Source organism: Enhydra lutris, unplaced genomic scaffold, assembly GCF_002288905.1.
Source record: "Enhydra lutris kenyoni isolate GAN:26980312 unplaced genomic scaffold, ASM228890v2 scaffoldscaffold21, whole genome shotgun sequence".
In the NCBI taxonomy this organism is placed as follows: domain Eukaryota; kingdom Metazoa; phylum Chordata; class Mammalia; order Carnivora; family Mustelidae; genus Enhydra; species Enhydra lutris.
The window spans coordinates 10,854,217-10,879,657 of record NW_019154105.1 but is presented as its reverse complement, the minus strand read 5'-3'; the positions used below and the strand labels follow the sequence as shown (position 1 = coordinate 10,879,657).

The following is a 25,441-nucleotide window of genomic DNA, read 5'->3' as shown; positions in this document are numbered from 1 at the left end:
GGTACACAGTTGCTGGCACATCATAGATACTTACAACAAATTTGTGAACGAATCAGGAGCCTGACAGGATCACACACGATAAGTACTTTACATATTCACGGTCAACCCTTAGTTCTCCATGCTATTGAGGGGAGACTGGATAAGCCAAACACATTAAATAATAGTGCATTTGATTTTCTTGGAATTTGTAAAACTATCAAGCCAAACAATGACTATCTAAATCTTGAGAGACTGGAAATTTGGCCGACTTTTTCGGTTCCTCCCTTTCCCGTGGAATTCTTTGTTTTTCTCTGTATTCCATGTTCAATAGCATCAAACTTAAGACTCATGTAAATACCCTAGATTTAGGCAGAGCTAAGCTGTCCCAAATCCCTCTGTTAATAGTTCATGCCTCACCAAGGTTGAGGAGTTGAACTGTTGTTTAAGGACTTTGGCTTGAGTTGGGTTACCTGGGAGAACAAAAATAGATAAGAGATACAGAGTGTCGTTTTATTACTTTATCAGAGTAAGTTTGGTTATGACTGTGTTGGTCAGGTCATTGTCACGTGTAGAGCTAAGGCAAAGCCAAGCTACAGACATTGATTTAGACCTTCTTTAATAGAGGCAGAGAAGACTTCCTTCTCACAGTGGGCTCCAGTACTCCCAGGGAGGGGTGGTATGAAGTACAGGATAAGCATACAATATTTACCTGAAATATCACTCTTACTTGGATATTTGCAAAAAATGTTTTTATAATTAAACAAACAGAATTATTAATTTTGAGTGTGAAATGCAAGAAAGTCTTTAAAATTTAAAGACAGCATGGAGATTTACAGGGATATTTTGAGGCTGGATGGATGCCTCAGTTCTCCCTCTGATGCAAGTTTTGAAGAACATGCGCATGAAAGGTTTGTATTGTGGAAGATTTTATGACCATAGTCTAGGCATTTTGAATTCAAAGAATGCATTTGATGACAAAGCCCTTGAAAGTCTTAATTTTTTTAAATCATTTTTAAAAATTTTTTTAAAATTTATTTTCAGCATAACAGTATTCATTGTTTTTGTACCACACCCAGTGCTCCATGCAATCCGTGCCCTCTCTAATACCCACCACCTGGTTCCCCCAACCTTCCCCCCCCCCAACCTCTTCAAACCCTTTTGAAGGAAACCAGATTGTTTTTCAGACTCCATAGTCTCTCATTGTTCAGCTCCCCTTCCAATTTCCCCCAACTCCCTTCTCCTAACTCCCCATGTCCTCCATGCTATTTGTTATGCTCCACAAATAAGTGAAACCATTTGATAATTGACTCTTAATTTTTTGACTCCAGCACTGCGGACTGTGAAGTTCTCTCTCACCCGCCTGTTGAGTGTGAGGGGCCGTGGTACAATCTTTAGCTTTACTTTGTTGCATGAGAAATCAGTTTGGAACCAAAGCTTCTGAGAAAGAGATGCTTTCCTGTTTTTGAGGACAAGTTAAATCATGAACCGCTTTATTGAGAGCCAGTTGGAGGTAGCATACTGCTGGCAATTCCAAACCATTTAAAAACAAAAGTTACGGTTATTAATTTTTGAAGCCACAAAAGCATGAATCAACATTATAGCAGTGTCAGTATCTCAGTAGGGACTGGTTTCGACTGAACTGTGGCAACAAAATAAATGTTTGCAGATTGTTTTGACAGAATGTCATCTCCTGGGCTTCGATTTATTCTCCGGCAGCCTTACTTTTAAAAATTTATTAATTATTTTTATTAACATATAATGTATTATTTGCCCCAGGGGTACAGGTGAATCGTCAGGCTTACACACTTCATAGCACTCACCATAGCACATACCCTCTCCAATGTCCATACCCCCCCACTCCCCAGCAACCCTCAGTTTGTTTTGTGAGATTTTTTTTTTTAAGATTTTGTTTATTCATTTGACAGACAGAGATCACAAGTAGGCAGAGAGGCAGGCAGAGAGAGAGGAAGGGAAGCAGACTCCCTACTGAACAGAGAGCCCGACGTGGGGCTCCATCCCAGGACCCTGAGATCATGACCTGAGCCAAAGGCAGAGGCTTTAACCCACTGAGCCACCCAGACACACCTGTTTTGTGAGATTAAAAGTCTCTTATGGTTTGTCTCCCTCCTGATCCAATCTTGTTTCATTTTTTCCCTCCCTACCCCCAACCATCTCCTAGCCTGCTTCTCAAATTCCTCATATCAGGGAGATCATATAACCATTGTCTCTCTCTGATTGACTTATTTGGCTCAGCATAATACCCTCTAGTTCCATCCACATCGTTGCAAATGGCAAGATTTCATTTCTTTTGATCAGCAGCCTTACTTTTGAAACAGAGTGGCTGCACTTGAAGTAGAGAAGAAAATCCTCCCCCTGAACCTTTCTGGGCCTTAGCAGATAACTCTGTTTGCAAGCATTTGTAATGTAGAGCTGCAAGTATTTTCAGTAGGAACTAAATATGTTGCTAAGAGATGTGTCTGTAAACATCTATTTGACATATTTCACCATGGCAGAGATTAGGGAAATGGGCCCGCAAAGCAGAGTGGTCAGCTGGTCACCAGTGGTACAGCCTTTTTAAAACACAGGTCTCATGTGTTTTAAAGCTCTCTAAACAAGGCTGTAAAGTGGAAAGGTATTTTCTCAGCTAATGTACTGAATATTCTAAGCACTTGACAGATAGTCTTGAAAATTGTAATGTTCCTTAGCTAATTTTTATGGGACACTTTTTTTTAAACTTCTAAGATTTTTGAATGTGTGTATGTACTGTTAGTTGATTTTATTCTTATTCTTCAGTATACACCCATCATGGAAGCTTAAGCCCATGCAAACCCTAGGGGAGTTTTATTCCTGGAGTGAATGTTTTTTAAGGAAATATATTTTTAGGGTAAATACCCAGTAGTGTGATTGTTGGGATATAGGGTAGCTCTATTTTCAACTTTTTGGGTAACCTCCATACTGTTTTCCAGAGTGGCTGCACCAGCTTGCATTCCCACCAACAGTGTAGGAGGGTTCCCCTTTCTCCGCATCCTCGCCAACATCTGTCATAAGATATGAATGTAGTGATCCAAAGGGGCATGTGCACCCCAGTGTTTATAGCAGTAATGTCCACAATAGCCTAACTATGGAAGGAGCCTAGCTAGATGTCCATCAACAGATGAATGGATAAAGAAGATGTGGTATATATATACAACGGAATATTATGCAGCCATCAAAAGAAATGAAATCTTTCCATTTGCAGCGATGTGGATGGAACTAGAGGGTATTATGCTAAGCAAAATAAGTCAGTCAGAGAAGGACAATTATCATATGATCTCTTTGATATGAGGAATTTGAGAGTTAGGGTGGGGGGTGGTGGGGGGTAGGGAGGGGAATATGAAACAAGATGAAACTGGGGAGGGAGACAAACCATGAGAGACTCTTAATCTCAGGAAAAAACTGAGGGCTGCTGGGGGTGAGAGGGGGAGGGATAGAGTGGCTGGGTGATGGACACTGGGGAGGGTATGTGATATGGTGAGTGCTATGAATTGTGTAAGACTGATGGTTGACAGACCTGTACTCCTGAAGCAAACAATACATTATATGCTAATAATATATATATATAAAGCATTTATTTATTTATTTATTTACTTATTTATTTGACAGAGAAATAGAGAGAGTACACAAGTAGGCAGAGTGGCAGGCAGAAGGAGAGGGAGAGGCAGGCTCCCTGGTGAACAAGGAGCCCGATGTGGGACTTGACCCCAGGACTTGGAGATCACGACCTGAGCCAAAGGCAGCTGCTTAAATGACTGAGCCACCCAGGTGCTTAAAAAAAATATGTTTTCAAAGTTGTTTGATGAGCTTTAAGAAAATAATTTTCCAAAACCTCTTCATCCATTTTACACAAAACTCTGCTTGTGTCTGTATGCATGTCCTCCGACTCAAAAAGATCTGTAACCTCCAAGGTTAAAACTGACAAATTTATAGGGTAAGTTGTTTGAGCTCTGGAGCGGATTTAGACAGCTCTTAGAGCCATTTATAATCAGAGCAAAATAAATTAAAAGGAATAGAATGTGTGAGTTGTTGAAAAGTAAAGGAATAATAGCTCAATCCCAAGTTTAGTGTAGGAAAATTTTTAACACTCATTGGAAGACATTTGGTAATATATAGTGCTTGATAACTTTACAGAAAAAAAAAAGAGATACATTGTTATCAAGATTTTAATATCTCTTGCTTCCAAAGAGTTCAACTCAACCGCCAGATACATTTTTGAGATATGGAGTATGGGTTCTTGAAGGGAGCCTTGTGTTCTGCAATAGAGTAGAAATAGAAACAGAGGGGGAAGCATGCTGTAGTAAAAAGAGTATGGACTTAAGGGTCAGCCAAATCCACAACAGCATTCTAAGTCTAGACCCTCCCCCTGACCATTACTAGATCTGTGACTTCAGTAATATATGTAACCTCCTGGAACATGATTCATTTGAATATAGACATAATAATACTCAAGTTATAGGAGTGTATGGAGGTATTTCTTGAAAGATAATAGATATTCCCGGTAGGTGCTGTGTACTGATAGATGTCATTATTAACCAATATTTCCAATCAAGTGCCCAAACTAATGCAGATAATACAGTTTAAACTGCTTGGCCACAGAAAAAAGAAAGGAAGCTGAAGAGTCCTCAGTAAACCCCAGATCAGTAACTGTCATTTGAAAGGAGCTTGCAAGTGGTGCTCAGTTGACGGAAGAAGAGTGGAACCTCGTGGCAGTGCAGGATAGAAGTGGAAATTTTGGAAGAAAAGACTGCAGTAATTGAGTAACCCAGTTTACTTATATGTAATTATTTCCCAAATAAGATTGTAAGTCAACTGATTGTTCTCAGTCTTTGATCATTGGAAATAGGACTAGATTCAAGATAGGAAAGAAACTCACTTCTGAAGTGAGCTTGATTTCAGCGTGTGGAAGGATTCTTTTTTTTTTTTTTTTTGACTCAAGTAGGAACATTCCAATTTCAGAAGCAAATTAACCAATGGTCATTCATGGTGGGACATACCAAACAAACATTTCAGAAATGTTTTAATTATAGTTGATGTTTCTGAAGTGAATCCTTGGAAATAACCATCTAAATGCCTTGGATAAACCACTCTGTAGGAGAAAATTTAGTATCGATCGATTTAATGTCCCAATAATGAAAATTTTAACGTTCAGGCACATTTTATATTAGTGACCAGGAAAAAAATAATTAGGAATTGACTTTCAGAATCCATTTTAGGGGATTCATTTAGCTGAGATCACATGTAACTACTTGCTGGCATTTTTGGGTGTGTTTTAAGGTAGGATTAGATGAATACAACATTATAAGAACTGGGTATTGGCCAAGTTTTTGTGTTTGTTTTTTTTTTTTTTGAGTACACAAGACAGAGTTCAGAGTTTATTTAATAACCATAATTTATTTTTATGTAAACCAACAATGGAATCTGTAAAAATATTTGGGCTCTTGTTTTGAAAAATTAAGACTTTTTTTAGATACCTGGTTAAGGACTGATTTGCATGTTTTATTTTAACTTGAATTTTGTTCTACTGTAATAGAGAATCATACTTCCTAAAATCTGTCTTGGGCCAGAATAGAGACTGGGTGAGTGTATCTTAGGGTCTGGCAGTCTTCACGTGTGCGCATTTTGCATGCAGCTCAGAGATAACCAATGTTGGTAAATAGTTATTGGGTATCTCTTGGGTTGCTGACTGTGTATTTGTTTTGGAGACAGACACTACTTAAAGAGAAAGTAGATGGTTGTCAGCAGGACTGTACATAAAATTCTCACATTCATTGCAGTTAGTCACCCTTGTACCTAGGTTAGTTCTTTTCACCACACATTCTTTTTATCTGTGAACCATCATGCATGCCTTTCCCTTTCTGTCTTTGGAAATCCCCATCCTTATTCATACGCTTTTGCTTCTTTCAGTGAAGTCTCAGCTTTTTAATCATCTCAAGAACTTAGTGCTGACTTAGGTCTCTGGCGTTGGTTATGTGCCTTCTTTACCAACTTTAGGTCCCTGTCAATGAGGTTTATTTCTGTTGCCATGGTTGGTGGTAGATTCATTGAAAAAGGAAGAGTAAATATCCTCCTTCATTTTTGCAACTCCTTTATGTAACTGCTATCTAAATACTCCTAGTGCGTGCTTATTACTACATATCTGTGACTAAATAATAGGGGAAATACAGGGTGAGAGTATTGCCAAGGATTGTTTTGTTCCTCCCTCCAAAACTGCCACATACAGCTTTTTCAATCTTGTTGGTACTGTTTATCAAAGGAAAGATGAGATCAAAAGTGACAGAATGAATAGTACATTAGTAGGTCATTTAATGTATTAGCTCCATCTCATATTTCTGAATACATTTTCATAAGCCAGAGGAACAAAATTCAATTCCACCATCCATGGATGTGCCTTGTAATCTCTTCATTCTTCCTGTTGTTATTACACATCAACCCGATGAGGAAGCTGAGTCAGAGGGTAAAGGGGGATTTGCTCAGATGGAACTGGAGCTGAGCACGGGATCTGGGTCTTACGATTCTGTATCCATGACTGCAGCCACGATTACTGTTTATTTAGGGTCATGTTGTCTGGAGAGGTGAATTCCCTGTGCTATCGCTGGACAGGAGAGCATGTACGGAACCCCATCTGAACCATGAAGCTCCTTAAGCTAAAGATCCATTTCCCTGCAGCTGTGAGAACTGGCTGTGAAGACAATTCACTGATCGCTTGGGGGAATATGCCAACATATCAGCAAAGGTTTGCAGGGTCTTTAGTATCTTATGTGAGTCCTTCCAAAAACGTATCAAGAACACTTCCCCACTCTGCCCCCAAACAACACTACCTCTTAGTTCATTTTCACATTATTAGACAACTTCAGTATTTATATTTAATATTTGCCTTGACCTTTAGGCCTTACTGACTTGGTAGCTTGACCTCGATTCTTCTTCTGGTCCCTTGAGGTTTGCTGTGTATAATTGCTGGCTTTGGCATATGTACTTTGACTTTTCTTGCTTTTCCGGCCCAGAACACCTTCTCTTGGCCTAGTAGGCGTTCCCTGTCTCATTCTTTATATCCCTCTGTATCTGAATCCCAGTGATCCCAGTTTGCTAGTGGCTTTTTCCCACATAAGGAAGGCAGCAGAGGGATTTAGACAGTTTTCAGGTGAATATCTAATCTCTGCTTTAGAAGAATACTAAAGCATTTAATGAACATAATTCTAGGAAAGACAGATTTGAGCTTATGTAGTTCTTGAAAAGTGTGATAAATTGACAAATGTTATTTCTAAACCAGTGTAAATTAATTTGTGATTGATCTAAAGAAGGAATGGTCTGGGAAGGCAAAGAAACTTTAAGTTTTATGATTGATACGTCATTAATTGGAAATTCTGCTTCCAGTTAAGGAATAACCATGCCTTACACATCACCACAAGCTTTAGAAGTGACTAATTCTCTGCCTGTCCTTTATGAACAGGAAGCCATTAATAATGAATTGCTTTTGAAGTGGCACTCATTTACTTCCCCTGATAACTGAGGTTATCTCCAGATGACTCAGACTGTTATGTATAGGTTCTTTATGTAAGGGATTAAGAAATGTTGGATGGGAAAATTATACTGAAAACATACTGTGTTGAAAGGGCGATTCCTTTACTCTTATTTGTATTATTCTGTGAAGGACAGAGATAGCTGAGGTTGTTCCTCGCACACCTCCACAGGAGACCGGAGTCCCCAGCCAGCCCACATCCTCACTCTGATCTGTGTCTGTCATCAGCTTTGCGTACTATAGCAATGTGGATAGCTTGAAAGGAAGTCTATTGATATGACAAATGGTGCTCCTCTGTTCTAAAATAGTTCTAAAAACTAAGCGGATTCCATTTTGTTACTTGTTGAAAATGGATTTAACAAATCCCTATTGATATTTTGGGTGAGTGTTTAATGAAATAGCATGAAAATTTAGGTGTTTATATTAATTAGGCTCTTGTCATTTATATGCTACTATTGAAGAGGTTGAACTCAGGTTTTACAAGTGGCCTTTTAGATTCTGCTGTGATTTTGAGAACATTGCTGGCCAGTGGACATGTGTTGCTTGTTGTCTTCCCTGCTATAGTCTTTTGGGAAGGTAAGACAGGGTAAATGAAGAATTATGTTCTCTGAAAACACTGAAACTAGAAATGTCGAGTGGATAGTGTTGGAGGACCTGTTAAATAATTTTTTCTTCACTGAAGTTGTAATTAAGAGAGGTTGGGGCCCAGTGCCACCCCACTAATTTTGGATCCTCAACTCAGAGCAGACTTAAATAAGGCAGAAAAGCTTATTGTAGAATCTTACTGGCATTTCTGTATTATATTCAGAGTTTTATAAAAATCTTCTGAACATTGATGTATCTATGGGGAATGAGACCATTTTTTCTTTAGAAAGAACTAACACATGTGTGATGTTTCCTTGATTCCTGCATTGCCCTCCTCCCCTTTTAAAATGGGATTTTATGTATTATATATATAATATATGTATAAATATATATTAAGCATATATAATAAATATATATTAGGTATATTAAGTATTAAGTATATTAAATATATAGGTATTAAATATATATATTAAGATTTTATTTATTTATTTAACAGAGACAGAGAGCACAGACAAGCAGGGGGAGTGGCAGGCAGAGGGAGTGGGAGGAGCAGGCTCCCACTAGGCAGGGAGCCCGATATGGGACTACATACCAAGACCCTGGGATCATGACCTGAGCCAAGGGCAGATGCTTAACTGACTTTGCCACCCAGGTGCCCTCAAATGGGATTATATTTTGAGTCACATTTTCTCATTATTGCTATCCAGGAAAGATGGATAGAATTTTTTTGGCAATGTGGGGATGAAGTCAGACATTCTAAAGATTCTTTAAGGCTTGGTGCCCTTATATTCTTATGCATTTTGAAATCCTCTGTGGGAGGGACGATGTCTTCTTTGCTTCTGGAGTCATCTAATGGCAGCATTAGTATGGTGGTTGTGACACTAATTCTGGAACAATAAATTTAGCTATTTTGTATAGAGAGTAGTCGCACTTGAGCAAGTCTGTAGAATTTATTTTGGGAATCTTGAAGATTTCCTAATGTTGATGAAAATTAGGTCTGACTTTAAAAACCTCAGGGTATAAATTGTGCTGATAATTGTTCTGAGTTGAACCTGGAGAAACTGCTGATGTGTTCACTCTTAAGCAGAGTGATTCATCATATAAACCTTATCATGGACAGCTCTGGCAGAGCAAAGAGAAGTGAAGTAGGGAGTAAAGAAATTAAAGGAAAATGGAGATGAGAGCTGTGACCTGCATTAGGAACTTTGAGGTCTTTTAGGAAGAGGTTGCTTGGTCGTCATATTCTTTGCCATCTTAATTAATGAGTGAGTTCCTACATACAGAAAGCATCCTACCTTTCCATCTTACCTTCCTACCTACATGAATCCCCTCCCCACTGTCCACATTCTTCTGCACTCATGGGATTATCTTTAGATATGTGTGGCTGCTCAGTCTGTTAGCTTTAGATCCATGTCCAGTCCTGTTACATGGCTCAGAATTGGCTGTTAAGAGTCCCTAGTCAGCAGTGAAGGCATTGCTGGAGGGCTTTGTTTGTTTTGGACATGTGTGAAGAAAGATAATCGAGATTCTGCAGTTTCAAGTATTGTAGGGAAGTATTCGGCACTAATTTGACATGCCTGTCCTCAAGTTAACAAGTAAAGATACCTTAATTGGTTTGTTTTTCTTATAATAATGACATTAATGTTAATTTTAGAAAATTTGTCGATTACCCATAAGCAAAATGAGGAAAGTAAGAATCATCTATAATTCCATCATTTAGGGATAATAATTGTTAACATTTGGTATATCCTTCTGGTGTTTTTTATCTGTATATACTGTGTAAATCAGTAAGCCTTTGGGTTGAGAATGCTAGAAACCCAATTATAACTGTATTAAATAGGCAAGAATTTATCAAGAATTTATTGGTTGACTGAAGGAAAGTCTGGGTATAGCCAGCTCTTTGGGGAAAGTGATTTGATCTGAACAAAAGATTAGAAAAAAATGCTAAACGCAAGAACCAGAAGTTAATTCTTATTCAGATACATAAAGCATTAGGTACCTTGTAAGTTTAATGCTCTGGTAGTTAAACATGAGTAGATGGACATGGTCATAGGAATTCCTCTTCCTTACTTGAATCCTTACGATATCTGGTGGGTGTGAAAAGACATAATTTAGGACTTAAACAGGATTGAACAATACTTTGAACTCTGTACTGACTTACCAAATCCACATGGTCTGTCATGGTATTTCATTCAGATTTCTTGGTCACCTGCTTGCTTTTTTTTTTTTTTTTTTTTTAAAAAAACACCTCTGTGTTGATTTGGCTCCTCAGGGGTTGAGTCCTTGGGAACTTTGGGAGCTGAATTTCTTGGCAGGGTATTGACATTGCCACACTGTGCCCTGGTGACTGTGTCTATAATGTGGTACCCTCCTAGGTGCTTTTGTGGACAGAGGTCATCAACAGTGGGGCTGGAGTCACAAGGATGAATATGTGTGAAATATCCCTTGGAGACCCAACAAACACTTAGCAGTTGGACTTATTGCTGGACATGTAGTCTTTTGTTACGTAGCTAGGGAAGAGTCAGGGAAATTGGTTATCTGTTTCTCTGAGCCCACCCTCCCTGCAAAGACTCAGGAATACCATGCAAACCTGGGTAAATGGAAGAGGGAGAATGATACTGTGGAAAGTAAAGTCCAGAAAGAAAGTAAAAACGTTGAGTTTCACCATTAGTTAGTTTAGTTATGTATTAATCCGTGATGACTCCCATAACAAAATACCATAGCCTGGGTGGCTTAAACAATAGGAATTTATTTCTCACAATTATGGAGGCTGAGAAGTCCAAGATAAACATGCCAGGTGATTTGGTTCGGTGATGAGTGCCCGGGCTTACAGATGGAAGCCTTCTCGTTGTGGTCTTTATGTGGTGGAGAGAAAGAGGAAACAAGGTCTCTGGTGTTTCTTCTTATAGGGGCACTAATGCCATGATGAGGGCCCTACCCTCATGACCTCATCTAAACCTAATTACCTCCCAAAGCCCCATCTCCAGGTTCTATCACAGTGGGGGTTCGGATTTCAGTACGTAAATTTTGGGGGACACAATTCAGTCCATAACTGACAAAACAGTGGTTTTAGGTCACTACTGAGGATGCTAAAACCCAAAATGACTGATTGGAATTTTATGTCTTTCTAGTAGAGATACTTGAAATATTGAAATAATATTGATAATATAATTAATATAATTAGAATAATAAAAGACTTGGCAGATGAAAAAGTCTGGAATTTCATAGATAAAATAAATTTATTTGACTGCTAATACCATCACTGAGACGACTTCTTTGGAAATGGCTTAGCACCATTTAAAAGAACACATATTAACACTGACAGGGAGCTTGTTTTAATTTTTTCAACTCACTATGTTGGCAGAAATTATAAAGGAACAAGACGAAATAAGTTGGGGAATGTAAGGGCTATCACCTTTTTGTTCTAAAGAATTTTGAATACCTTATAGATATGACTCAGATCCTGATAATATTTTTGTAATGTAAACTCTAGGTAAATTATTTTTCTGATTACTTTGAAGAGGAAAGTCTAAGGACACAGGTATTTTCCAAAAATGTCTCACCAAACTCTGGTTCTTCCCACCTTTTGCTAGCTGAAATTGAAGTAAGTAAGATAGTTTGGTAGTATTCAGAAATCCAGGCTCCTAACACTGTTGACTTTCCATAGCTGAATAATAATGTCATGGCATATTAAGGATAATTGTCATAATTGACAGCTTTTCATGTGTGGGAGCTTATTAATACATGGATACCTAAGTATTTAAAAAATTATCCATCTTAATGAATGCTATTTGGCTGTTTCAATTCCTTAGCTAATTGAACAGGAAAAAGTAACCGTCTAATTTACCTGTCTATAGCTTGCCAGCATGTTAAGTCAATAGTCATTTTCTGGATTTATTGAGGTAAAGGTAGGTTAAGTCATGGAGAAAGTTTAGATGCATTGTATAGATCACTCCAAGAAAACCTGAATTCTATAAAAACAGGTTGTTTGATGCAGTTAATTTGAAGATGATAATTTGTGGATGACTAATATGAGTTAGCTCTACTGTAGCCCATTAAAGTAAAATCACAGACATGTATATATCAGGACTCCTTTGGTTGCAAGTGGCAAAAAAATTGTCTTAGATTACTTTAAGCTAAAAGGGAATTGTCATGTATGATTGCAAACTATCTGACTTCAGGCATGGCTGGATCCAGGTGCTTAAATAATGGCACCTGGAACCTTTCTCTGCCTTTGATGTTTACTTTATTCTCACACACACTCTTCCCTTTGAGTTGCAGGATGCCATCTGCACTCAAAGCTTTTATTACCATCTTATTAGCATCTCAGCCTAAATTTATTTCTTGGAAGCGCCAACAAAAGGTTGACACTTATATACTCTGATTGGCCTGGATTAGATAAAGTGTACTCTCAAAAATTAATTGCTGTGGCCAAGATTTGGGATATTATCATTCTCCAGACCTGGGTCATAGGGAATGATTCATCCTTGTTGGACTTCTAAGCATAAAAATGGTTCTTCTAAGGAAAGTGGGATGCTATTATCAGAAAAAGAGAGTAGGGGTGCTGAATGGGCAAGAGTAACACATAGCTACTACAATGCATGTGTGTTTTAAAGATTTTTATGTATGTAACTTTATTTAGTGATTTCTTATTTCTTACAGTTATGAATGCGAAATTGAAGTTTGATGATTTTATATATACATTTAAGTGTATTTTTAGAGTACTATAATGGTCTAATAATTAGGTAAATTGTGGAAGTTTTAGCAACTGTGGTGTTGATTTATAGACCCTTAACTCAGAATGGAGAGAAATGAATACTTAAAATGTAAATCAACTGGTGATAGCACATTGACAACTTAAAGAAATAGCTATTTATTTTTATTTTTTAAAAAGATTTTATTTGAGACAGGTAGAGAGGGGCAGAGGAGGAGGGAGAGAGAGAATTTCAAGCAGACTCCCTGCTGAGAACAGAGCCCGATGTGGAGCTCGATACCCACAACTCTGAGATCATGACCTGAACTGAGATGAAGAGTTGGACAATTAACTGACTGAGCCACCCAGGGGTCCCAGTTATTTATTTATTTACTTACTTACTTACTTTGGTTTGAGAACTGAGACCTATCAGATGGTGAATTTTGCCAAGGAGAAAAATACAAAATCTGTAAGTCTTCATTTAACCCACAGAAGGGAATTTGCATGTAAACTTGTCATGCTCAGTTTGAGTTGTTCATAATGATCATTATTTCTATTAAAAAAAATTTTTTTTGGTAGCCTGTAGGGTGGCCACAGTGGGATGTTTTCCAGACCAAAAACAAAAAGGCACATTCACAAGTTGCCTTTTGGTGGATAGTGAACCAAATGTTCAGTTAACTTACTTTAGGACTATTTCAGGTGCCATTATGATTTCTACCTCTCCTGAAATCCACTACATTTGCTGTACATGTACAGTACAAATGCTGTACATTTGCTGATTTCTACCTCTCCTGAGATCCAGTACATTTACTGTTCATATGGCTTTTTTTTTTTCTTAAAGTGAGATCATCTTTTAGAGAGTGGTGGCTACAAAAATGGGCTTAGAAATAACACAAGTAGGTTTGAGGTTTGAGGTCATATCATTTACTGGTTGTGTGATCTTGGGGAAGTCCCTTAATCTCTTAAATACTCAGTTTCTCTGTCTGTAATATGAATAGTACAAGAGATTGATAATAATAGATATTTCATATTTTTGTGTGAAACAAATGATGTAATAAGTGAAGAGCCCTTAACACAGTGCCTGGTACAGTGTAAGCATTCAAAAATGTTAGTAATTGCACATTATGTTTTTATTGATAGAATTTTTCTCATTGTCCCTTGAGAACAAGGACCTTATCTTAAAAATATTTTGTGTACTTTCAACAAATAACATAGTGTCTCATACACTAAAAACTAATAAATATGAATTAAGTTATCAAAATGAGAACATAGAACTATACTTCAAGCATTACTAAGCCTCTGGGAAGGAGAGGAAAGAAGCAAAGAAAGATTTTTTGTGAGAAACTGAGGCAGAATATATATGATGTATTCTTCCATTCATTTCCTTATTCATTCATCCACTCTTTTTTTGTCTAACCTCACTGTGCACAAGGTAGGCACCAAGAGTAGTTTAGGTAAGTGAAGAACCAGGTAGGTTGGCTTAGTAATGGTACAAAGACAAAGTACAGCAGTGGATAACCCACAAAACAGTGGATATGAAATGTCTTAATAGGAGTACAGATTAAATGTTGTGGTCCCTCAGGATAGGAAGAGATTGCGTCTACCAGAGGAAAATAGCTCCCTGGAAGTGTTCATTCTTTTCTTTGTGGCTTACTCAGTAGGAAATGGTGACTGTATTCTGGTCACTGTGCAGCTAATGTAAAGATGGATTAAGGGGAAGGATGAAATAAGGACAGTTTCCAAAACTTAGATATTTTCCTTTTCAGAGTTCTTAATGTAAGCTTCCTTTTGCACATGGTTATGTTCTTGTGTACTTGACAATGTCCAAGGTTTATTCTTCTGTATCTAATTCATTAATTTAATAGTTCAGGTGATGATTAAGTGCATAGTACTGTGTTGGTTGTTAAGGAAAGTACATAGATAGATTCTGTCCTCCAGGAGCTTGGTGGTTAGTTGGAGAGAGGTCACATCACCATAGGTTAGGTAATAATGACCAGGCTATATATTTGTTGGTGCTTAAATGATAATTCAGACAAAGTGTTATAGTTTGAATAAAGAAGAGAGTCATATTTCTGTGAATGGTTAATATAGGTTATTGGAAAAGATTTTTTACCTGGGCCTTGGAAACTGAGTCAGATTTAGAGAGGAGAGAAAAGACTATAGCAGAGAGGAAAGACGAAAAAAGATCTGGAAATGAGCAAGCGTATTATCTAATTTTTCCCTTTCCCTTCCCTTCCCTTCCCTTCTGTTTCCTTGTTTTTTTATTGATTGACATTTGGGTTGCTTCCAAGATTAAAAATAATGGTGCCCCATGGCACCTGGGTGGCTCAGGTGCCTCTGCCTTTGGCTCAGGTAATGATCCCAGGGTCCTGGGATTGAGCCCCGCATTGGGCTCTCTGCTCAGTGGGGAGCCTACTTCCCCCTCTCTCTCTCTGCCTGCCTCTCTGCCTACTTGTGCTCTCTGTCAGGTAAATAAATAAAATCTTTAAAAAAAATAATGGTGCCACAGATACTCTTGGGTCCATCTCTTTGTTCAGGATTAATTTCTAGAAGTGGACGTTCTGGATCCAAACCCAGACTATTTTGATTTTTAATTAATATTGCTAACTTACACTTTAAAAAGTTTGTATCAACTAATAAGGCCAAAAATTCTATTTCTTTGGATAACTAATAACTCAAATCTTTGCTAACATGATGGGTAAAACATATTTTAACTTTAATTTTTAAGTTTGTGATGTTTACTTTCTAACTTAGTAATTTTGGTTTTTGGCATTATCCATTTTCAATTCATTACCTCTTTGAATTTTTTATTTTAACCATATGCTTGTTATTAGATTACTCTTTTTCATAAAGAGCAGTCTATTTCTTTTTTATCATTGCACCATCCCATGGAATCTCACCAAAGATCAGAAACAGAGTTTTTAGAGTCTCAGACCTTCTCTCTTAATCTTCAAAAAGTTAGCTCCTGCCTGCTTCTTTACTATCTATATGGAATGTACTAGAGTTCTCATCTTACTGATATCCTGAGTGGACAAAACTTTTTTTTTTTTTTTCCAGAAGATATGCATAGAGTAATTCATAGTCTCCATTTTGATCTAATTTTCTTTTAATGTTTAAGTTCTAGCTCTTCTGTGTATAATTTATTTCTGCCCTTTGGACAAACCTGTCTAGCTCCTATCTGTATAAGCCCTGATTTCAACTCATGATATCAGGGGATTCTCCCACTTTGGTGTTTTGGTAGGTATGTAGGTGATAGGTAGATAAGCAGGTGATTTTCCTTGATTAGTATTCAGACAGTGATAGCAAGAAATATTTCACAAATGATATCTGGTATAATCTAGTTAAGATTAATCTTAATTAGAATCTAGTTAAGATTAAGATTAATTAATAAACACATTGTTTAGAAGTAGTTATGCTTTGATCTAAAGTCAACAAAGTCTTTTTTTTCTAACATTAAAATATATAATTGGAGGGCAGGGGGAACAACTTAAAATAAATCAGAAAACACCTTCACATTAATCATTCTTTTTATATACTTCAAATTTCCACTTAATACCTTTTTTCCTCTTGGACACCAGAAAGAACACTTGGGTATTCTGGAAGAAGCTTATATTTCCCCAAATCAGTTTCTGGAAAAAATGTGTTATTTTCAAATTCCTGCATGATCCTTGTCACAAATAGTTTAAGATGGCCTGATTTATTCATGGCTTCCTTATAAGCAGAACTGCCTCCCACTATCCAAACCCCATGTCCACTTTCTTTGTTAATTCTGGTTGTTAAATAAGTTTTAAGGCATCACCCAGACTTTTGGCTAGAAAATGAGCACCTTGTGGAGGTTCCTTGAGTTCTCTTCTGAGAACTAATTTAACTCTGTCCTTTAAAAGTCCGTTCTTCTAGGGAAGAGAGAGAGTCATGTCTTCCTACCCATAATCACAAAATTCTATTTACCTTCTCGTCATTCTTGGGAAATACCTGAATTCTTTCCTGGATGGGGGTCTGTTCCTGCCTATGCCCGTGTTCTAGGGCAGAGCTTAGCAGGTGAACTGTGACAACAGCAGTGAACACCTTTGAGCTTGCTTGTGACACTGGGGTTCCTGGCCGAGCTTGGTGCAAAATTGAGCAGATACGTTCTTTGGTCACCAGACATTTCTGGGTTTTTGTGGGAGACAGTTTGGATGCATAGATTAGGGGTCAAAGTGACATGACAGGCACCCTGAGAGTTGACTGTCTACCCAGGTAGGTGTCATTGGAGAGGGGTCCTCTCCCACGCCATCTCTGATTGGTGGATAGTGGCTACTCTGAGGTCAAGTTCGGTCTCGGCAGGAATGCGTGTGATGTAAGCTATGGCTGCTGGTCGTGGGGAGTGGGTATGGTAGCATTCCTGCCACGTATTTGCCTTCCTTCTTGTCAGCACTGGGAATTTGGGAGCACTGGGTCTCCCCAGCCATTGCACACTATGACATTGTCACCCTGTAGGTGGACGCTGGTCAGAGATAACCACACTTAGTAGGGCCCTCTGGGAAATTCGGTAGATACTCGGGGGGGGAACCCAAAGCCCCCTGAAAACCCCCAAAACACATTCTAACCAGAGGGCAGAATAAAAAAAGAAAAAAAAATCAAGGCAGATTAGAGGTATTAACTTGGCTTTGATCTATAGGCCTTCTGTTCTGACAAAGGTGATTGGATTAATTTGACAGTTTTTCTCTCTCTCCCTCATTTCCTGCCTGTCACCCTTTCTCATTTTTCTCAAGGTTCTCTGTTATGCTGAAACTAGGTGAGTTATTACTTACAATCATATTCTATTCATCTGCAATGTAAGTTGATTTTCTGATGTTTTCTCCCCCAGGTATTAAAGTGAGACTAAAGAGGTTTCATTATTTCCCCCTGTTCTTTTATTGGCTGTTTCCCAGAAAGATACACCTTTAAGTTCTCATTACTAAAGCTGCTGAATTCACTGAAGTAACATATGCAGAACTTTTGGCTTTTTCTTTCCTACCTTATGTATTTTCAACATTCAGGGGCTCTGAGGGCCAGTATCTGTGAGCACTTTCTTTCTTAAAGGCTAGGCAGGTTTTGCTAGTAAGGGCTGGCAGTTTTTAAACTAAGTTAAACCTTGTATTTTAGATATGATAATTGATCATCATCACCCTATTTTTCAGGTGAGGAACTTGAGGCACAGAGAGGTTAATTAACTTGTCTCAGATCACAGAGCATATAAGTAGCAGAATTTGAATTCAAACCAAAGTAGTTTGGTTCCAGAGTTCTATATGCTTAATTTCAATGCAGTGCTGTGTCTTCAATTTAGCTCATTTCCTTTTGATCCAAATTTACAGGGGGGGAAAAAAAAGAATTCCTGATATCCTTCATTAGGGAGACTCCCACTTTGCATGTATTTGTGTTAAGAATCATGTTAGAAATTGGGAAGGGTATTTGCTGGTTACAGAGGCTGCCCCTCCCACAGGTCTATATTTACAGTACAGTTGTTGTGGCCTCTTACTTCTAATTCCCAGGGAAGCTTAGGGGAGCAACTGAGGAAAGAAACTTGCTAGAGTTATCAAGCTAGTTTACGGCACTTTCCCTTTCTTGATTGGAAAGGCGTTGCAAGTGTTCTTACACAAAAGTTCTGGAACTTAGGTTTTTTCCTCCCAGAGATATTAAGAAGTTTCAGTCATTTTTCCCCCTAATTACAGAAATTAAACATACTGTATCCTATATTAATAGATATTGCTATCTTATTTGAATGTCCTGTGAACACAGAACGTTTGCAGATATTTTTGTTGGTCTATTTACTAATTTATTCATTCAGCCAATTAATTCTTCACTAACCAAATGACTGGTTAATGTTTGTTGCCCTTTCTAGCATGTATACTTGATAAGAACAAGGATCTTGGTGTCAAGTTTTTTGCTTTATCTTCAGAACCTGAAACAAAGCCCATTTAGTGCAAAGACAGTACTCAATAAATATTGTATGGATGAACTGTGAACACTGCAGAACTGGTCGAAAAGTGAAAGGAAGAACATAGAGCCCTAGAAATAAACTGTATAACAGTTAAAAGGTGTACATATAGGCCATCTTTGCTTTGCATGGTAGGGCAAAGCCGTAAATGTGACTATTCAAACTGAAATTATACATAACAATCCTAATAATCCGTGGGAGAAGAGAAAATATTTTCCTTTGAACTTTAAAAATATTTTTGCCAAATCATTAAAATTTCTCTCGCTATTAGTGATAAAGGTATAGAGAAATGAAAAAAAATAGTAAAACTAATATTTAGTACACCCTAATTTAAAATGTCAGAAATATTGAGATTAAAGTGTTTTATTTCTTTGTAAAGTCTTGTCAGGAGTGGTTTGAATAATGCTTGCCTTCTTCCCGTTGTGCAGCTTTTGAATTGGAGCAAGCATCTTTTCTATGCCCTGATGAATTGTGTACTCCTAAGTTTGGATCAGCTTCTAGCATTTTCTCCTTTGTGCTTTCCATGTCAAGAAATGTCTCTGAGAGTTTCTTTAATGTGAAATGCTTTTTTTTCCCTCCTCCTTCACCTACTTTTCTTCCTCTTCTTCCTCAGCTTCTTCTCCGTCGTCATGGTCATCTTCTTTTTTGGGTAACAAATGCGCAGTGGCCGATCACTGACAGACTTTGGAAGAACCATTATGATCAGTCACTGATCGTGAAGCATGTCTGTTATTTACATTGTAATTAACGTCAGAAGAGCTAGCAGTGAAGCTCGCAATTTATGCAATTACCCACAGTTCACATACTATGCTCACTGAAATTTAAACTGTATTATTGGGGGACTCTTGTTCTTTAACTAAATGACAGTAACTGAAATTCACACACCTTGGAACCCTGCATAGTGAGGGTTTCCCACAATTCCAGACTTAATTTTATGGATATATGTGTGTTTTTTCTTTACTAAGGTGGGATTACTTTATTCATACGATTTTGCAACTTTATTTTTCCTTTGGCATTGTATATATGTCAGAAATGATAATCTCGGGGGTATAGCTCAGTGGTAGAGCATTTGACTGCAGAAATGATAATCTCAACTTCATGTTTTATAACTACAGAAATGATCATCTCAACTTCATGTTTTATAACTACATGCTAATTTACTGAATAGTTGTGGTGTAGTATATTTAACCAGTCCTCCTTTTCAGATATTTAGTCGTCTTCTGTTTTTCTCAGTGATAAGCAGTGTTGCAGTAGTCACCTCCATCTTTGAAGTAACAGCTATTATTTCTTTGAAATGAATGTCTTTCTAGTGGTAGGAGTACTGGCTCACAGGATATATACACTTTTAAAACATTTCCATATCCTTCTAAATTTCCCTTCAGAGAGAGGTTCCCATTTAGGCTTCTCTCAGTGATGTAAATTGAGAGGCACTAGTGCATGTGTCCTAAATCTCTGGCAACATTGGGATTATGATTTTTTTTACATATTTTCTATTTTCCTAGGTAAAAGTTGTATTTTATTTTAATAATTAATTTTGATTACTAGTTAGGTTGAATATTTTTCACATGTTTGTAGTATCTTTTGATCTGTAGAATTTCATATTGTCCTGTATTATAGTAGTTTTCAGATGATAGGAATATTCTTGTTTTTAAAAAAATTTTTTTTTAAGATTATTTATTTACTGGACAGAGAGAGAGCGAGAGAGAGAGAGCACAATAGAGCAGGAACACACGCAGGGGAGTGGGAGAGGGAGAAACAGGCTTCCTCTTGAACAGGGAGCCTGATGCGGGGCTCGATTCCAGGACCCTGGATTGTGACCTGAGCCAAAGGCAGACGCTTAACAACTGAGCTACCCAGGTGCCCCAGGAATATTCTTGTTTTATTAGGTCATTTGAGTACACATATTTTTACAATTTGTGTGTATTTTTGTGTATGTGTATATACATACATACATACATATATGAACACCCACAGACACATAAATCGGTGTACCTGGATTATATTCACGTGTGTATACCATTCCCGGTTTTCCCAGGGATTGTAGAGAGTATCTGTGGCCTTAGTTTTGTAATATGATCATCAGTTTCCAAATGCTTTCCTTTTCTTAAACAACAACAACAACAACAACAACAAAAAGAAGAGGAAGGGGAAAATAACGCACAACCTGAGGGAAGTTCTAGTTAATTTTTCATTACATGATTTTCAGGAGATAGGGTCAAAAGGAGCTAGTAGGGCATTCAATTATGTGCTTGAGTGTGTCAGAAAAAATATTTTTCCTCAGGTGTACAATATTTTACTTGGGCTTGTTTTTCAAGTGCATTGAGGTGTGACTAAACATTTTTGGGTACAGCCCTTATGTAAAGAAGAGGCCCCCTCTTGTTAAATATTCCTTCATCAACTTTGCCCTTAGCCAGTTACAGGCAACGAGGATCCTGTGAGGACGTGAGCTTTAGGCATTGGACAGAGGGAAGGCGGGTGGGAGGCGAGGGCCTGGGGGAACTCGGGATTGGGGTGCTCTGTTGCCCCTCCCACTGCTGTGGAAAAAGTGGTTGGCTCAGGCTGGTTTCTGTCTAATAATTTGGGATGGGTCCTAAGTGAGCAAGGAGGGAAGGTCGTTCGGTTGGACCTCAGCTCCTCTGAGGGCTGAAGGTTCTTTGTCACAAGCCACCCCGACCTGGAGCCCTGTCCCGGAGAGTGGTGGCGAGCTGAGACGCGGTTTAGGCCTGAAGGAACAGAGAAAGGGCTTTGGGTTTTTTCGCGTGTGGGTTGGAGATAAGGGAGGCTCAGCGAGGAGGATGTCCGCAGAGAACGTGGCAGGGAAGGCCAACAGCCTCGGGGACAGAGGGCGAGCTCGAAGCTACCCCTTCCTCAGGGTGGTGCAGCCCGTGTTTAACCGCAGTATTTTCACTTCTGCAGTCTCTCCTGCCGCCGAGCGCATCCGGTTCATCCTGGGCGAGGAGGATGACAGCCCCGCGCCGCCTCAGCTCTTCACCGAACTCGATGAGCTGCTGGCCGTGGACGGGCAGGAGATGGAGTGGAAGGAGACGGCGAGGTGAGGCACGGCTGGCCGAGCGGTCCTAACCCGGGGGAGCGAGTGCAGGGCACGATGGCTGTCTGTGAGCGCCTTGCCCTCACCGCCAGGCTTTGAGGAACTGAGGAGCATCATGTTGGCTGGGGGAAGGAGTACAAGGATTCTTTTTCTTCTCTGTTGTGTTGATATGGATGCAGGACACCCTTTGTTTCGCTGTTGGAGCAGGGTTAACGCTGACTCACGCTGTTACAGCTTGAACCTTTATGAAGAATTAGAAGTAAATCGATTCCTATGCCCTTTAGCAGTAAAATATCTGGAAGAGATAAACGCAGGCACCCAAACATGATCGCCTAGAAGTATGTGCCTGCGGTCTCCACCTGCCGGGGTGTCTTGTGGAATCACATCTGATTTGTTACCCATTCCCACTTAGGAGGGCGGTTGCAAAGACAGGGTTTACCCACAAACTTGCCGTTATTTCCAAGGAAAAACCGATCCTCTTTTAAGTGTATGCAAAAACAAGTAGAAGTTTCAGATGAATTTGGTGTTTAGAAACCTGAGTTCAATTTCAGATTCTGGCCCCTGTTTGCTGCATAGCACTCAGTGTCTCAGGACTCGTGATTTCATCAATAAAAAGTGGGTAATAATACCTACTACACATATATGTATGAAATCCAAGGTATGCAATATATATTGATGTATGACTTAGTATTTGTCCAATTATATCAGGTATTTATATACATGCCTATATGTGTGTATATTTGTGGAGATATCGTGTAAATTGCTAAGCACTGTGGGAATATCGAAGGTTTCATTCATCTCATGATAACAGAGCTTTTCTTTCTTTCTTCACATGGATTGAGTTACATACTCCATGCCATTTGGTCTAGTCTTGGCTTTGCTGCTGACTGGCCGCTTCGCTGTGGGCCTCTCATGCCCTCACCCATCTCCCTGAGATGCATGTTCTCTTCTGCCCCGTGAAGGTGATACTGCCTCGTGTCTCCATAACTTCATGTGTAGTTTATAGCTTTAAAGTTCCATCCCTCTGGGGCTCCTGGGTGGCTCAGTGGGTTAAGCCTCTGCCTTCGGCTCAGGTCATGACCTCAGGATCCTGGGATCGAGCCCCACATCGGGCTCTCTGCTCAGCAGGGAGCCTGCTTCCCCTCCTCTCTCTGCCTGCCTCTCTGCCTACTTGTGATCTCTTCTGTCAAATAAATAAATCTTTAAAAACAAAAATAAAGTTCCATCCCTCTGTGTGTACTAGTTCAGTTGGTGGTGACTGGAAGTGCTACTTTGATTCATATTTTCTTCTTGAAATTCTGTGCAAGTACCTCTCATAGAGTAGAATTCAAATATAGCTTTCTGCTTTTTCTTTCAGTCCAAGGTGGACTATATTTCATATGACCTCTGCTCTCCGAAAGGTAGAGAAGTGACAGTTCACTGTGTAGGTAATTAAACACTGAGTGAGATGGACTAGAACTTTCATGTAAGCTTCTTACGATGAAGATAATTTTGAATACTTTACCATCCTTAAAGACTTTATTTCCTTGAGAACACATGTGTCATTTTCGGTGATGTTGTTAGTCCTTGAGATACTGAATTGTTGGAGAGAATGTGTGGTGGGAGTACGCCATGTCTTGGCAGTGGGAGAGGGGAGGCTGTCTGGGAGAAACATGCTCACACCAGGCTATACTCTATAACTTCTGTATAGGACTTGCCACAGTTACTACTGCTTCATTCAATGTAAATGTGATATTACTATTTTCATTTTGTCTCCTGCATTACAATAATTCATCTGAAAGCAGGGACCATCATGTCTGTCTTTCATAACTGTGGTCCCAGTGCCCATAATAGGTGCTCAGTAATATTTGTTGAGTGTGATTAGTTGAGAATTGATTGCCTTAGAAACAGCTGCTCTAAATATCATACTTTTTCTTAGATACTTTCCTTGACCAAAGCTGAAGTTTATAGAAAACTTTAGTTTTCTGTAAACTTATAGTTTACAGAAAAAGATAATTCTTCTTTTTCTGACTGATGGACAGCTGAATGCAGACCCAAGGTACCTAGTGCACCATGGATAAAGCTCAGAAGAGGACCTGTGTTTGAAGTTTCAAACTAATTAATCAATATGCTGTCTATTGCTGTGATATGCTATCAGCTATATATCTATAGGTATATGGTATGCTATCAACAGCAGTTCATTGTCTTGCTAGGCTTCTTTCCTTATATGATTGAAAACACATAATTGGATGGCTAATACAATTCTCAAAATAACGTGTCTAAAATTGAGCTTCTTATCTACCTGCCTCAGGTCCTCTCCTCCTGCAGTGTTCCCACCACAATGAACAACTCACCTCCATTCTTCTAGTTGCTCAAGCCAGAAACACTGGGGTTTTCCTTGACTTCTGTCTTTCCCTATACCCCTTACTCAATCCCATTGGTAAATCCTATTTGTTTTACCCTCAAAAATATTCAGATATTCAGAATCTCATCCCATCTCACGTTCAGTACCGCCACAATTCAGGTCCAAGCTGTCAGATTATTGCAAAAGCTTCCTAATTCATCTCTCTGCATCTGCACGTACGTCCCTCATGAACAATCCACCAGGATCTCTTTGACCTTATCTCCTGCTTTTCTCCCCCTTGTTCACTCACGGGCCGGTCATGCTCCTGTGCCAGGGACATTGCACTTGCTGCTCCCTCTGTCTGAAATGCTCTCCCCCACTCTGCCCCCCAATTATCTGCATGGCTCATTTTCTCACCTTCTTCAGTCTTTTTTCAAATATTACTTTCTCAGTGACTGTTGCATCTAAAGTCAGAAAAGTCCCTCAAAACTCTCTAACCTCCATCTTCCATTGTGTTTTCCTTGGCGCTTATCACCATTTAGCATAGTGCATATCTTGTTATTTTCTCTTCCCAGTAAAATTAAAACTCCATGAGAGCAGGGACTTTTAGTTGTTTTGTTCATTGTTATATCTCTATTGCCTCTAACTACCTGGCACACTGTCCATGGTCGAGAAATTAGCTTCACCTAAATCCTGTTGGAAGGTTGGAAGGTGATTGTGCCTCCAGAAGTGACTCAGAGTTTTACTAATCTCTAGCTCCCTACAACATACCCCATTTCAGGATGTTTTTGCAGTGATGTCTGATTGCCATTTATGATGTCTGGTTTCCAGAGATGATAGGGTCCCCCCCACCACCACCATTAAAAACTCTCAAACCTATCAGACTAATAAAAGTTTAGTACTAAGAAGGGATTCATTTTTATATGAAAATGTGCTATGACTATTTTTCTGTTTGAGATAAAATTGAGATCTTTGCTTTTCTGTGAAAACCCAAATTCATAGAATTTTATTCCATAGAGAACTAACCCACTAGCCTTCTCTAGCTTAATGTGATATATACTGGGAGCCCACACCCCCACAGAACACAGTACTACCCCTTTTAATGCTCTGTACTTTTTAGGTAGCAGATGATTTGATTTGACCAAAAATATCCTCCTTTGGTTCCCAGCATTACTGTAGTTTCATTTCTAGTCATGAAGTTCAGGTTAAGCTCTATGTCTCAAAAAATAAATAGAATGGTTTCAATAGTAAGAAAAATATCCTGATTTAAGTCCTGGAAGGCACAGTAGTCATGTAAAACTATG

At 38.8% G+C, this 25,441-nt stretch overlaps 1 protein-coding gene and 1 pseudogene across 1 annotated transcript in view; one reads left to right on the top strand and one right to left on the bottom strand.

Annotated features, from left to right (window-relative positions):
* Window positions 1–25,441, top strand: part of LOC111148909 (solute carrier family 4 member 4) — a 348,265-nt gene that overhangs the window by 119,807 nt on the left and 203,017 nt on the right. The window contains exon 4 of the mRNA XM_022505690.1: window positions 21,682–21,817. Coding sequence (XP_022361398.1) covers window positions 21,682–21,817 — 136 coding nt within the window. The remainder of the gene's footprint in view (window positions 1–21,681; window positions 21,818–25,441) is intronic.
* LOC111148910 lies at window positions 16,325–16,798 on the bottom strand (annotated as a pseudogene).